The 14,563-nt window shown below is 43.8% G+C and overlaps 1 protein-coding gene across 1 annotated transcript in view; it reads left to right on the top strand.

Moving 5' to 3' along the window:
- The first annotated feature begins 11,341 nt into the window (after window positions 1–11,341).
- Window positions 11,342–14,563, top strand: part of KLHL6 (kelch like family member 6) — a 51,249-nt gene continuing 48,027 nt past the window's right edge. Inside the window, exon 1 of the mRNA XM_019735759.3 lies at window positions 11,342–11,698. Within this exon, the coding sequence (XP_019591318.2) occupies window positions 11,406–11,698 (293 nt within the window). The 5' untranslated portion in view covers window positions 11,342–11,405. The remainder of the gene's footprint in view (window positions 11,699–14,563) is intronic.

The raw sequence follows: 14,563 nt of genomic DNA, 5'->3' as shown, positions 1-14,563 counted from the left end.
CTTCCTGAGCCACCGGGCTGGCCCAAAAATTGGCATTTTTGATAAAAAAAAAAAAAAGAACTCCTTAATATCTTGAGCAAACCTGGCCAAGAGGCAAACTGGGGCACGAAGCCATAATGGGACAATGACTGAGAGGCTACTTGGGGCTAAACGGTTCAAAAATTGGTGTCTGTTGGGAAATTCCTTTTATGAAAAAACATGCATTTGCTCTTAGGGCAGGTATAGAAGCTTGAAGATGCCAAGCTGAGCTGTAGATGTGGTTTCCATAGTGCGTGCTTGGAGGTCAGGTCAACACTGGGGTCTGTGGTGAAAGAGGCATATGGTGGTGAGTATGTGGGTCAGACAGAAGAGCTTCCTGATATGCTCTTCTCTGGTCCAGTGAAGCCTGTTTGGATGTAAGGAACAGCTCAAGCAAGCTACTTCAGAAAAGGGGGTTTAAGCAGAATTTCTCTGAAATCCAATAGTATAGCCTTAACTGGAGCTGGATGGTGGTCCAGATTCAAGGACCTCAAGACCTGAATAGTCTAAAGGCAAAGGTGGTATATCAGTTGTGTGTGGTAATCATTTTTCAAACAAACAAACAAACAAACAAACAAGCCCTGATATGCAGCATTTACCAGTTTTTATGGTGTAAATACTTCTATTATGGTCAATTTCAACCAACACGACTAGCACCAAACTTGGAGCCAGGAAGAAATGAATGCAATTAAATCTCTCAAGTCAGTATGAGTCTATTCTAGTACACCAAATGTTAACTTTGATTTTTTTTCTGAAATTTTGAAGATTTCACAAAGGTGATTTATTATTGTTTTATAATCAGAAAAACACATAGCAAAAGTTATTTAAAAAAACACAAAGAAATATATGAGATATGGGGAGGTATATTAAGGACAAACTTCCGTGATTTCACCATTCGTTGAGGGTCAGTTTCAGCTTTTTCCGTCAGTTGCTTCCATTGGTCCTGGGACCACCTAAGGCAGAGTGTCCAAACTGTGGCCCGCGGGCCAACTGCGGCCCACAACCCATTTTTAATTGGCCCACAGAAAATTCAAAAAATATATTTAGTTTACTTAAATAAACCAGGTGAGGCAATACGTACTTCACCTCGAGTGAGTGGCCCGGCTGTTTGTGTATTTTACCGCATATGGCCCTTGGTGAAAAACATTGAAAAAAGTTTGGACACTCCTGACCTAAGGGATTGCATCAGGTTTGGTTGGGCTCACAGCTGCCTTCAAAAAGGCACTTCTAAATTTTGACTCCCTATTTTGCGGACATTGTTTCAGAGCGGGGTTGCTCAGAACCACCTGGAGGGGATCTGGGGAACACCTGGCCTTCCTTAAGTTCAGTCTATAGAAGACACTTCAGGGGATGCTCAGGTACCAGGCTAGGTGGCTTTGAATAGAAAGTTTTGAAAAACTATAATCCATGTATGACAAGCCTTTCATCAGGTTGATGAAAAATGAAAAGTTATGCTATGGAAAGTGTGTACTGTATATGAAATTTATAAGAGAATAAAAAGCCTTGACACAGATCTTTTGGAAATAATCCCTTCCACATTAAGCTGTGAAACAGTTGGCTCTGGACTCAGATTTTGGTTTCCGGTCTCCTCACTTAGATCAGCTTTGTGCTCCTTCTCATGGAACTTCCCAACTTCCTGTTTCTGACTCAGGCTGGCCCCTAGCTCATTGTTCTTTATGAAAACATTTATATTGTTATTATTTATGCTGGGATATGGTTGGCAAGAGAACGCGGTCTGAGGAGCCCAGGAACGGGCATTTGATGGGCAGGAGCCTAGGAGTATTGGGGCATCTTGAGTTAGGTGGGGAGGAGAGACCAGGCCAGCAGTGTCTGGCGTGGGAGAGGCTGGGGCACTCCAACTCATGAGCTGGGGATACACAGGTGAACCCTGACCTGAGGTAGACGATGCAGGCTCTCTATCCTCTGGGCCCGCAGGTATTAACTGGAACCAGGAGAGTATAGGACGGAAGGCAAAGCTACTCTTATTAGAGGCATGAGTGGATATTCTAATTACCTCTCACTTACAAGTAAGATATGTATGGAGTCCTGTTCATGCTAGCTCAGCCTGGGGTGATGGATGAGGCGCTGGCTCAGGAACTGCAAGGCCTGAGCTGTAGTCCTGTTTCAGCTATTAACTAGCTGTATGACTTTGGGCACGTGACTTAATTATCTGTTGTTTGAGGTGTCTGTAGGCCAGTCTGGGTTGGCTTTGATTTGAGAATCCTTCAGACTCATCTGCAAGTGCTTGCCTGTGACTCCTTCCTGTTGGCCCTCATTTGATTCACTGGAGTCATCCTCTAGCTTCTTCCACCTGATGGCTTTTCAAATCCCATATGAGAGTCCTTCTCTTCCCCCTGGTTAAACATCTCCAGGGCCTCTGACAGATTCACACATAACAGAACATGGTCTTGGGACCAGTAGCATCAGCATCACCTGGAAACTTAGAAAAGCAAATTCTCAGAAACCACCCTAACCTACCAAGTCAGAAAGTCTGGGGCCCAGGTACGGCTGAGGCAGGCCCTATTTCAGCATCATTACTAGAGAACATGGGTCCAAATTCCCTCACTGACTGAGGCTCTTACTATTGTACCCCCTTTTCCAATCCCTCCCCACTCACACAGTTGTGTTCCAACTGTACCTCGTGGTTTGTCATTCTGCAAATACTCCTTGTGGGGACAGAGTCCCAGAGAGCATTTTCCAGGCTCTCGGCCTCACATGGGAAGGTGCTGGCTCGGGTAGTAGATGGCCATCAACTGTGATCAGATGGCCATCAGCTGTTACCGGTTAGCTATTAACCACTAATATAACTGCCGTGGCTACGCTAAGGGGTTGGTTGGTTGATTGGTTGGTTGGCAGGCTGGCAGGTTGGCAGGCAGAGAAGCGGAAAGCAGATTGTGGATCGTGTGGCTCCTGCTTCCTGTGTCTCCAACCCAGACGCCAGTGAGACTATAGTGGTGTGAACCCCCCATCCATGGCTCCGTGGGTGTTCCTTTTTGGCCTCACCATATCCTGTGTTCTTGTGTGGGGAGCGGGAGCTGAGACCCCGCATGACACTCCTTGTTCTTTTAGATCTCTGAGTGAATATGCTATTCCTTTTCCCTGGAAAGCCTTTACCCTAACCTTTCCTCTCCTTATGAATTCTTCTTGTCCTTCCAAGTCAGCTCACACATTACCTCAGCGGTGCAGAACTCTTCATAAGTCACAGGTTACCAAGGCAGAGCTCTTCCTCTTGCTGCCAGCAATAGGTCTGCTCACCTTCTCAGAGTTTGGGTTATTCTTTCATCTAACCATGAAATCCATCTACCTATCTCATATTTCTTGACTGAGTCATATGTAACTGGGCTTGTACCAGATTCTGGGATATAGGATATTATTTAGGAAGCCCAGCCCCTGCCTTCAGGGAGCTCACAGTTTACTGGGAGAGATGGACAAGTAACCAAGTAATGACAGTATAATGCTTTAAGTGCCCCCACAGAAGCATGAGCAGTGCAGCATGGACACATAGAAAGCCTGCAATGTAGGTGTGTTGGGGAAGCTTCATGGAGGCAGAAGGGCCATTTATCATGAAGGATGAATTGGCATTTTGCAGGCAGAGAGGAAAGTATGGAGTCCAGGTCCCTTCCTGGTGGGGTTTAGACCCTGAAGCAAATATTATTTTGTTCCCTCTGCTGGTTCCACCCTCCCATACCTCTTGACTTTTATCCTGCATAAATCAGGTTAAAATGAACTGCATGTTACACACACACACACACACACACACACACCTGTCCCCCCCCCCCCCCCCCCCCGCACACACACCCATTTCCCCAAAAATAAGACCTAGCTAGCTGGACAATCAGCTCTAATCTGTCTTTTGGAGCAAAAATTAATATAAGACCCGGTCTTATATTACATTATATAAGACTTGGTCTTATATTATAGTAAAATAAGACCGGGACTTACATTAATTTTTGCTCCAAAAGACACAAGAGAGCTGATTGTCCGGCTAGGTCTCGTTTTCGGGAAAACAAGTAATTGTGGGTTTTGAAATTATTTTTAACCTTTTAAACTGCAATTACTTTTGCACCAACTATATATGTATATACACACACACACACACACACACATATATATCTAGAGAGAGAGAGAGAGAGAGAGAGAGAGAGAGAGAGAGAGAGAAATGTATACACATTTTAAGAAAGGAAAAAACTGTATTAAAATTGTAATATTCAATATATACCGATAACAAGAGATGACTACAAGTCAGGTATATACATGTTTTTGGCACCCCCCGTGTGTGTGTGTGTGTGTGTGTGTGTATTTTTTTTTTTTTTCTGAGAGGAAACATGAGTTCTTTGAATTAGAGAAAGACCATTTGTTGTTCACAGACCACTTCATACAAGTTCCCTTTATCCCAAGCACTACAGGCAATGAGGTGAGAGCCTGCTGTTATCCTGAGTGTGCAGTGGTGATAGGGTAGGTAGGTAGATAGAGATAGCAGGAAAAGAAGAAATTTAGTCCCGGTTAGAAAGGCCCTTGCTGCAGCTTCTGCTTGAGTCAAGCCCCTCGTAGCTACCCAGCAGGATTCCAGGTTTTCACATACCCCACTGGGATATGTTTACACATGCCCCCAAACCAAGGGAATGTATTTATGCGTGTCCCCAAATAAAAAAGAATGCATTGCTGAATGCCAGAGGACTCTGGCACCTCAGGGGAAGAAAAAGAGATAAGAGAAGGGAGAGGGGGAGACAATTCTACCCATAGAAATAAAAGTCTTCTGGTTGTTTTATTCTGCAGAAAATTCTGTCTTTTGATTGAAGTCCTTCCTTCAAGAAGACAAGAACTGAGGTTTCAGTGTTATTTCCCGGTAACAGTGGGGTTGCACCACAGGAGAGCAACCCCGAAACTATGAGACTCCAAGCATATAAAGGGCTGCTGGCACGTTGGCCCATTCTCTCCTGCTGTGAGAGAGAGAGACAGAGGAGAGAGAGAGAGAGAGAGAGAGAGAGAGAGAGAGAGAGAGAGGGGAGGGGAGGGGAGGGGAGGGGAGGGGAGGGGAGGGGAGCGGAGGGGAGGGGAGGGGAGGGGAGGGGAGGGGAGGGGAAGGGAAGGGAAGGGAAGGGAAGGGAAGAGAGGGGTTTTTATTTGGGAATGTAAACAAATCCTCTCTAGGGAGAGGAGAGGACGATCTCTAACATACTTTTTCCTTACTACCATGCAGTGCAAGCAAATGGCATCAGGGGGAAAGAAATCGCTGAATCTCATCCCTGGAGCAATACACTATCTCTAACTTCTTGCTTTTTATTCAATCTCCCTTTAGCCAAATGTGCCAGTGCTCTTTGCTCAGAAAGCCCAGGCCATGCAGAAACATGAAAACATTCATGGAAGTTATTAATATCTTCCAACACTGTGAGGGCAGAAACCACAAAGGTCAACATGTGACCCACTCATTGGTCCCAACATACACAGAATCTAGCTCAGAGGATGCTAGATAAAATACCTAAGAAATAGAAATGTAGGTGTGAAGGGATGGGGCAGGAATGAGGTGCGAGGAAGACAGGATCACCTTCATTTCCATCAAAGGACGACATCATCACTAATTTCTCTTTTCCAACACTAATTGGGCAAATGTTATTGAATGCCTATGACAGACAAGGTGTTGACACCCTGGAGGACATAGAAATAGCGTGACCAAATTGTCTGAGTCCAGTTTTAGCCTGGAAAGTCCAGCATCCTTGGAAACCCCTCGATCTGGGCAAACCAGGATGGTTGGTCACCCTACAAATGGGAGACACCTTACTTCTATCAATAATTTTAAAATTTAGAAAGCAATATCAGGTCTACATCCTCAAGAAATATTGAATCATGCCTTCAGAAAAGTGAAAATATAGGGAAACGAGAGAGAATATACAGCTGGGGATATCAGGAAAAGTTTTATGGAAATAGTGTCACTGAAGATGGCTTGTATGGTTTTTAACAAAACCCAGTAGGTATTTCTGGGAAATGGCATCCTGGACTCTTCATTTTGCTTTGTATTTCCTAAATCTTCAGTAAACATCATTACTTCTGTAACAAGAAAAATATGACACCAATCCCCCCAACAGGAAACAATTTAAGTAGATTTCAAATACACACTAGAGCAAAAAAGGATATCAGACACATTACTAATTTTAACACTCAGAGATAACCACAGTTTGACACTTTTGAGAGGTATACATCTAGGACAATGTTCTCAACCGGAGTGATTTTGCCACTGGGGAGACATTTGGCAGTGTCTGGAGACATTTTTTATTATCACAAGGGAGGGAGGATGTTATTTGCATCTAATGGGTAGTGGCTAAGGATGCTGCTAAACTTCCTACTATGTGCAGGACAGTCCCTCCTCCACAACAAAGAATTATTCAGTCCAAATTGTTAGCAGTGCCATGGTTGGGAAACCCCGATCTAGGCTATGCACATGCTTTTGGTTCAAATTTACAAAAGTGGTATTAAATGTATGTATTATTCTATAATCTGAATGTATAGCATTTCTTCAGGCAGAGAAGAGACAGTCTCAGCAAAGGGAATAAACACATCTCAAAGACAAGAAAGCTCTGAGCATATTTAGAAAGGAAATGTGTAGTTATAAAATCATGGGGACAGAATATATGATAGTGGTTAAGAACCCAGGCTTTGGAGTAAGCAAATGGGATTTGAATCTTAGCTATTTATTTGGATCAAGGGGCTAAGGAGAGCAGAGAAAATATGAGATAGGAGCTGTATGACCTTAACAAGTCCTTAACCCTCTATTAGACTCATTTGCCACAGGCTTAAGTTGAGGAACAATGACACCTACTTCAAAGGATTATTGTAAATATTAAAAGTGGTGATGGTTGTCAAAGCCCTTGCATCTGGTAGGTGTTCAATGAATGATGACTGTTGTTACTAATACTATTGTTATCTTTTTATTGTCAAACAAATCATATAGAAAATGACACACAAAAATGTATAGCTTAGTGAAGTATTATAAGGCACACACAGAGCCTTGTAAATATCACACAGCTCAACTCTGTTCTCATGCATGTAATGTATGTTATACTTCTAGTTATATAAATGTATTTGGTGGGAGAATGGTTGTGGTTGTTTGGGATGGAGAGAGGTTGTATCACAGTAGAGTTTTTACTCTTTTGTTTCCATTTGGTATAGTCCCATTTCCTTTTAAATCTCTTAGTAAATTTTGTTAGTTTTCTCTTACATTTCTTATTAAGGTTATTCCTAGGCATTTACATATGGTTTATTACCATCGTGAGTGGCATTATTTTTCCATTACATTTTCTAACTGGCTCTCGTTGCCGTACTGGAAAATATTTTAAATGTTTTATCTTGTGTCCAGCCACTTTACTGAATTATTTTGTAAATCCTGCAGAAGTGATGTCTCACTGCCCCCTCATTCACAGGCTGTGAATCAAGAAGGAGAAGCTTCTGCGTAGGGGAATAGAAGGCTTGTCTGGCTTGTGTAGGGCAATAGATGAGTCCTGTCTAAATCGGTGGTAACCTCACATTGGGTAATTGATCCAATATGGAGTGGTAGCGCCCATATGGGGCCATGGAAGAGCAGCAACTCAAAGATTCTGAGAAGCAGGAAATAAAGGATGCCACAATGAACCCCTTTGACATTTCTACTCCTTCTCTGAGAGAGAGCAGCAGAAGCAGGGGGCTGTGGGCAATGGTGGTATTTCTGGCAGTGCACCCTGGAAAATGTGGCAGGCGGAGGCCCTGCGGGGGTAGCTTGTGACGCGCTGGTGCCATTGCAGCTGTGACTGTGACCTACAAAGGCAGGCGATGGTCTGGTTGGCTTTGTGAAGTCCTTACTGTGAGGTGAGTTAGGCCCTTGGATATTGGGATGCAGCAGCAAAGAGCAGGAGCCAGCGCTGACTGGACATTGGCTATGTTGGTGGAAAGAAAGAATCCCCTGACTATGACAGATCAAAGTCACAGTTGTTGCCTCCCCTTGGAATTGGGGTTCTGTGGGGGTCATGAGAGAACAGTGTAAAGGGAAAAGCATGGGTGTTAGAATAGTCAGATCCGAGTTCAAATCTTGATTCTGCCACTCAGTAGTATGTATCTTAATTTGGTTCCCTTCCCAACCCAATGTAGACCTTAAAACAAAAATTAGGTGCAAGTAGTTTATTCGGGAGGCACAGTGAGGAGGTGGGAAAGTGAGATGGGAAGGGCAGGACGCCCTTGGAGGATGAGTGGGTTACTAATAGTATGGGCAATTGGAGTTCAGTGCTCTGGGAGTCCTCTGGCAGACAGTGTAGAACACACATCAGTAGTGTCTCACCAAGAGACAAGGAGGCTAGCCTATTTATCTACCAATTCCTTGAAGAGTTGAAGGTAACTCTTGGGGGCATTAACTCTCCATCACTTCTGGTGAGCTGGTGTGCTCTTGTAGCCAGAGAATGCTCTCCGGAAGTGATGCTTTTGGCGTGTATGGAAACTGTCTGTGGGTGAACTCCAGGGTGGGCTGGGGGGATATGGGCGTGACACTGATATTATGTGCTACAATTATGTGACCTTGTCTGCTTTCGCGTCTCTGAAATGGAGATCATAGTACTTAAGTGCACTGGATTAGTGGGAAGATTAAAAGCATTGGAGTTCATACAGTGCCTCTCATAGCTCCTGGAACATAGTTGAGGCTCAATAAATAATCGTTTTGTAGCAATTAGTTAACATGAGGGAACAGTGGCTCTTCCTCTGTGGCTGATGTAAGACTTGTTTGTATCAGTGTAATTTGTGTTAGAGAAGATAGTTGATGGGCATCAGAAGGGGCAATCTGTGGCCTTAGGAATTGAGATTTTCCTTGAGTGAAGTCACCCACTTGTATGGGGACAAAATTTATTCCTTACAAGTATCATAAAGCCAACTAGCTTAGTAAGATATAATTAAATTGTTTTCTCAGTAATAAAGCTTTTGCCAATGACTTGTATATTTTATTGCCTGGTAGGGAAAATAAAGCTTTCACAGAACAGAGTTCTTTTGCCTGTAGCTATAAAGAGTATGTACCAGTTCATGCTGAATCTCAGAGCGTATCCAGGTCGACATAGATGCCAAGCTGGGTGTGTTTTTCCCCTCGGCACTAAAACTAGATGATAGAGACTGTCACACCTGTGGCACAACTCTGCGTGCTTGCTGACCAGGGAAATGGAGGGTTGGGGGGAAGGTGACAGTTATCTGCTTATATCAGGGGACGGGGTGGGTGGGCCTGGGAGCCATATGAAAAATAACACAGGAACTTGGTGAACAGGATCCATCATGAACGAAGAATTTTAAATTTTGTTTTACTTGGGGTGATTGGGGTGGAGTTGAATATGGCCATTGTTGTTTGCAATTTGAGAGGTTTTGGGGCACAAAGGGTATGGAGGGTCGTGCACGGTCCTCAGCTCTAGCAGAGGTGGTGGTTAGCGTCATGGCGGTGGAAGTTCTGAGTCCCTCCCAGCCAAGGCCGGCAGGGAGAGTTAAGACTCCGCAAGCCCTCGTGGCAGGCACCGCAGGGCAGCTGCACACCTGCCTGGCCCCTCTTCTGTGCTGTCCGGCCTGATTTCGTCCAGCGATCACATGGCTATTCCTTGATCTTGGGGGAGGTAGACTAGTCTCAGTGGAGGATTTCAGGTTGGTTCAAGCCAGTCACGGTATTGCATTTATATTTCCTGGGATTCGGTGTGAAGTGTCCAAGTGGCCCAGAAATCTGATGGGGATTTTAGGAAATATTTTCTCTCTGGTAAAAAGAAAGTGATGGAGGAGAAGAGGTCTGCTCTTTTAATTCTTGATATTGTACTGGGGTTGTATGAAGACTTGGTGTTTGGTACTATGGCAGCTATGATGTGACCATAAAGGGACATCTCCATTACACTGAGGGTGACAGAATGGAAAGATGGAAAAATCTTGTGTCCTTGATGGTGCATCACTAAGCTTCTGGATCAGCTTGGAACTCCACACCTCTGGCTTCTTCTACAAGTAACGTGAGACCCCTGTTGTTTTGAAGCCAAAAGCATCTTGATTGACAGAACTCTGGATAAAGAACAAGTTTGGGGGAAATATTGAAGACCCTGGTTTTAAAAGTAAGTATCTATGGAAAAGAAGAAGATCAGAGGTAGAAATGAGACTCCTGGAGAGGGCTCAATCATCACTGACCAGGACAGCCGGAGGATCGGGAATCCTGTTAATGGGGAGGCCAGGTAGTACTCCCCACTGCTAGAAGGTGAGTGACAGCAGGAGAGAGAGAGCGGAGGGCACTTTGTCAAGGCACCAGGATGGTGCAGCAACGGCAGGCAAGCCTTGCAGTTCTCTCTGTGGGAGACTCAGGATTTAGGGTCAACATGATGTTACAGCTCTGAGAGCCTGATGGTGGTACAGGAAATAGTGGCTTTGGAGCCAAGCGGAACTGGGCCCTGCTGCTCACTTGAGCAGAGCTCCATCCAGTTTCCTTAGCTGTAAAATGAGGAAAGTCCTATCTACCCCAGTGGGTTGTTATGAAGGTTAAAATATATTAACTTCTGTAAATTTTCTAGGATGTAGTAAGATTTTAAGAATAAAATATCGTTATTACTATTTAATGGAGACCTGCAGAGGTAATGAAAATACTTCACGATCCATCACTAGATACATCGCCAATAGATGTTGGGTGAGTTCAGCCAATTTGAGACTTGTTAGGGCAAGCTGGTGTTGACCTATCCTGATTGGTCTTCTAAGAGAGGAGACCCTGGGAATCGAGTTTCTGGAGACCATTTCTTCTCTACACCCAGAGGCATATCTGAAACAGCAGACATTTTGCAATGGGGCTTAGAGAACATTAATATTTGCTGTGACATTGTCTTCGCATGAGCAGGGAGGAAGATAAAGACAGAAGATGTGCAGTGCTGCTAGAAATGAGAATACCAGAGATAAGCATGTTTTCCAAGATTCCAAGGGACCTCGTGGGGGCTCATTGTGGGGTCTCAGGCTCCTGGGGGGAGGGATGGAGAGGGTTGTAGAATGCCCTCTGCCCATTCCATCATAGACAACTTCAGTTATAGAAGCATCAGGAGTACAAATGTAATAACCAGAACCAGAGGCTTCCTGCTCACGGATATGAGGGAGGAGGTGGACCAAAATAACTGCACAATACTAATAGCAGACTCTGAGAAGCCACCCCTTCTCTCCCGGAGCCCCTTCCTACATATCCCTTCTAAGTAATTTCTAACCTTGTGATGATTCACAGAAAGAAGAAGAATAGAAGTTATTGGCGTTTGTAGTAACAGGATGAGAAAGTGCGAGACTTCCTGTTATGTGTGTGTGACAGCTGGTGATAAGTGGAGGGCCGTGCACAGGAAATCCGCTCAGCTTCTGCAATGTGACCTGCTTGTAACTTGGGCGCTCCTTCAGTCTGGATGTTGATGGCAGGACGAAGCGGTGCCTGGACTATGGGCGACGTGGTGGAGAAGAGTTTGGAAGGGCCTCTGGCACCTCCTACAGATGAACCCTCCCAGAAAAGGGGAGAGCTGGTAGAAATCTTAAATGGGGATAAAGTAAAATTTGACGACACGGGACTCTCCTTAATTCTGCAGAATGGCCTGGAGACCCTCCGACTGGAAAACTCTCTGACAGATGTCACCTTGTGTGTGGACATTCAGGAATTCTCCTGCCACCGCGTGGTGCTTGCCGCGGCCAGCAATTATTTCAGGTCAGCACGTCTAAGACCAGAGTCAAATTGGGTGCAAGTTGTCAGGAATCTCTGTATAGATGTGAGAGCCCCATCTAACTGGTTGGCTGCTGCGTTTATGGTTTGTATATCTATTTAGGTTTGTGTGTCTATTCAAGATGCAAGAAAGGAAGCTATTAAACCTTTGATTTTAGGATTTAAGTCATATTAGAAGAGAGATTGGTATTATTTAAAAGCAATATTTATGTATTATGGTAAATCTTCTGTATGATGTCCTTGTTCCAGAGGATGGAAAATTACTGAAGTCATGGGGATTTTTTTCTCCCTTGGTCTGACTAGTGTGTTGGAAACATGATGTTGTCTTTGTTCACCAACAGAGGTAGAGAAAAGGATGTGGCCCCTCTTTTGGAGTTATTAAATGACTTGCTGAAAATGAGGGGTTTCTGTTTGTGCTGAGGGGGTGGGTGGGAAGGGAAAGCTGTTACGAAGGTGCTTTAGGGGAGAGAGGCTCCTAGTTACAACAAACTCAGAGACCTGGGTTCCATCCCACTGGGCCCCTTCCTGACCCTGGGACTTTAGGCAAGTCACTCAATGCTCTGTGTTTCTGTTTTGTCATCTGTAAGATGGGAACAATGATGATTACCTCTCAAGAAAGTTGTGATCATTAAATATGAGAGGGAAAAGGGTCTCACATACTGCATAGCATATAGTAGATGCTCACTATATCTTTGTTGAAATTTGCCATCTCATTCTGCTTGGTTCAGCTAAGAACCACTTATTGAGGGTTTACCATGTGCAAAGCATGGGATAGGAATGTGGGAGAATCAGGAACCTGGTGAATACAGCTGGGTCCAGAGTTCTATAGATTGATGTAGATGTAGTGTGAACCAGTCCCCAAGGAGAATGGGGATGGAGAAGGTATTTGGGGAACTCAAAAAAGAAATACCCTTATAATTCTTTCAATGAGATTCTTCTTAATGCTTGATTCTGGCTGAGGGAATTAAAAACAACTTACCTATATACATATCATGGGAGATATTTTTCTTTTTCTCTCTCTTTCTTTCTCTCTTTCTTTCTCTCTCTCTCTCTTTCTTTCTTTCTTTCTTTCTTTCTTTCTTTCTTTCTTTCTTTCTTTCTTTCTTTCTTTCTTTCTTTCTTTCTTTCTTACGATGCTTGGGGGGAATTTTTCTTTGGAATTCAAAGAGCAGGGTCAGGAGGTTGCTGTGGAACTGATGAAGTCCTATTCGTAGACAAGGCAAGGGGATATCGGGGTTTGCAGGAAGTGGTGCTTGCTAAGTGCCAGACAAAGTTACCTGATTTTATTTTTGCAACAGCATGATGAAGGTGGCTGATGTGCCATTTTACAGATGGGAATTGGAAACCCAGCATTACACATCTAGTCATTGCTGGAGCAGGGATTGGGCACATTCTAGCAATCCTCGTTTTTACTGCAATATAACTGCCACTAAATTTGGGGCTTCATTCCAGGAAGTATGTAAAAGGCAGAGCATAGGCACAGCTGTAATGATGGATTGACATAGATAAACATGTTACTTACTCCACCAATACTGACCACATGCTTTCACATTGATCACAACCCCTTTAAGAAATGAATGAAAGTCACCTTAGCTCAATGTCCTGAGTACTCACTTTTTAGGTTTATTCTTTCTGTTTTGAATCACTGGAAAACTGCTGTTATAAAATGTATACCCGAATAGTAATTTTGTTAGTGGCTCGTCCTGGCTTGGGAACAGGACCGCTGGCTGTGTGCTCTTGAGTACATCACTGGCTTCTCTGATCCTTGAGTTGCTCATCCTAAACAGAAGGTGTGTGGGTGCAGTCCTTCCAACCCAGCTGATACAGGATACTTAGGGAAAGTCTCTGCCAGTCTGTAGAGGAGGAAGCGCCCACACAGTGCCTGTTTCTGCCTGTGGCTAAAGAGTCGTTTCCAAAACTGCCTGGTCATGAAGGGAAATTCCTTCTATTCTTTTCTTCAGAACAGTGACTTTTGGTTCTTACCTTGGTATTTCCAAGATGACTTTCCTCCTCTACTGAACACATTCATCCTAGCGACAGGATTCTTTTTTTTCTGGTATTACTCTTAATAATAACTTCTATTGTTGAGCACTTATGGTGGGCCAGGCCCTGTGCCACTTGTGTCACATGCATTAACCCACAACAACACTGTGAGGGTGGGAATTTTATCCTCATTTACAGATGAGGCACCAAAGCCTGAAGTGTCTCAGTTAAAAATGTGGCCAAGTGGGATTTGAATCTAGGACTGACGATAACTCTGACACTGCCTCACCGCCTGTCTTGCTTTGTTTCTAAGATTTTGAAAGGGTTTGGGAGCCAAGTTCCCCTTATGTCCAGACTTTGGAAGGGCAGAGAGTCTGCTTTGTCTGAGAGGCTCCTGACACAGCCCTCTGCACTTTGGAGGGCCTGGAAGCTGGTTGTAAAATGATGTAGATTTTTTATTTTTGTTTTTATTCATTGAGAACGTAAATATTTTTCACTAAGTGATTGAACCATAGTTTATGTAACCAGTCACTTATTGACAGATGTTTGGAAGTTTTTAATCCTTTGCTATTATTAATACAAACAATGCTATAATGAATAACCTTACACAGATGTCATTTCATATGCATGCAGGAGTGTCTGGGGTGAATATCTAGAAGAGGGTTTGCTAAACCAAAGAGAAATGCATCTGCAGCTTTAGTGCATATTGTTTGATTCTACTTGATTGGGGTTCAGTCATTTTGCATTCCCCACAGCCTTGCCAAAAGAGGCTTCCATCTTCTGGATTTTTTTCAATCTGGTAGAGGAGAAACAGTATCTCAATTTAATTTTAATTTGCATTTCTCTTATTTTAAATAAGGTCTGCAG

Source organism: Rhinolophus sinicus, chromosome 17 (assembly GCF_057876585.1).
Source record: "Rhinolophus sinicus isolate RSI-liver-muscle chromosome 17, RSI-T2T, whole genome shotgun sequence".
Lineage (NCBI taxonomy): Eukaryota > Metazoa > Chordata > Mammalia > Chiroptera > Rhinolophidae > Rhinolophus > Rhinolophus sinicus.
Note: the sequence above shows the minus strand (reverse complement) of the source record. Positions and strands in the feature narration are given on the sequence as shown.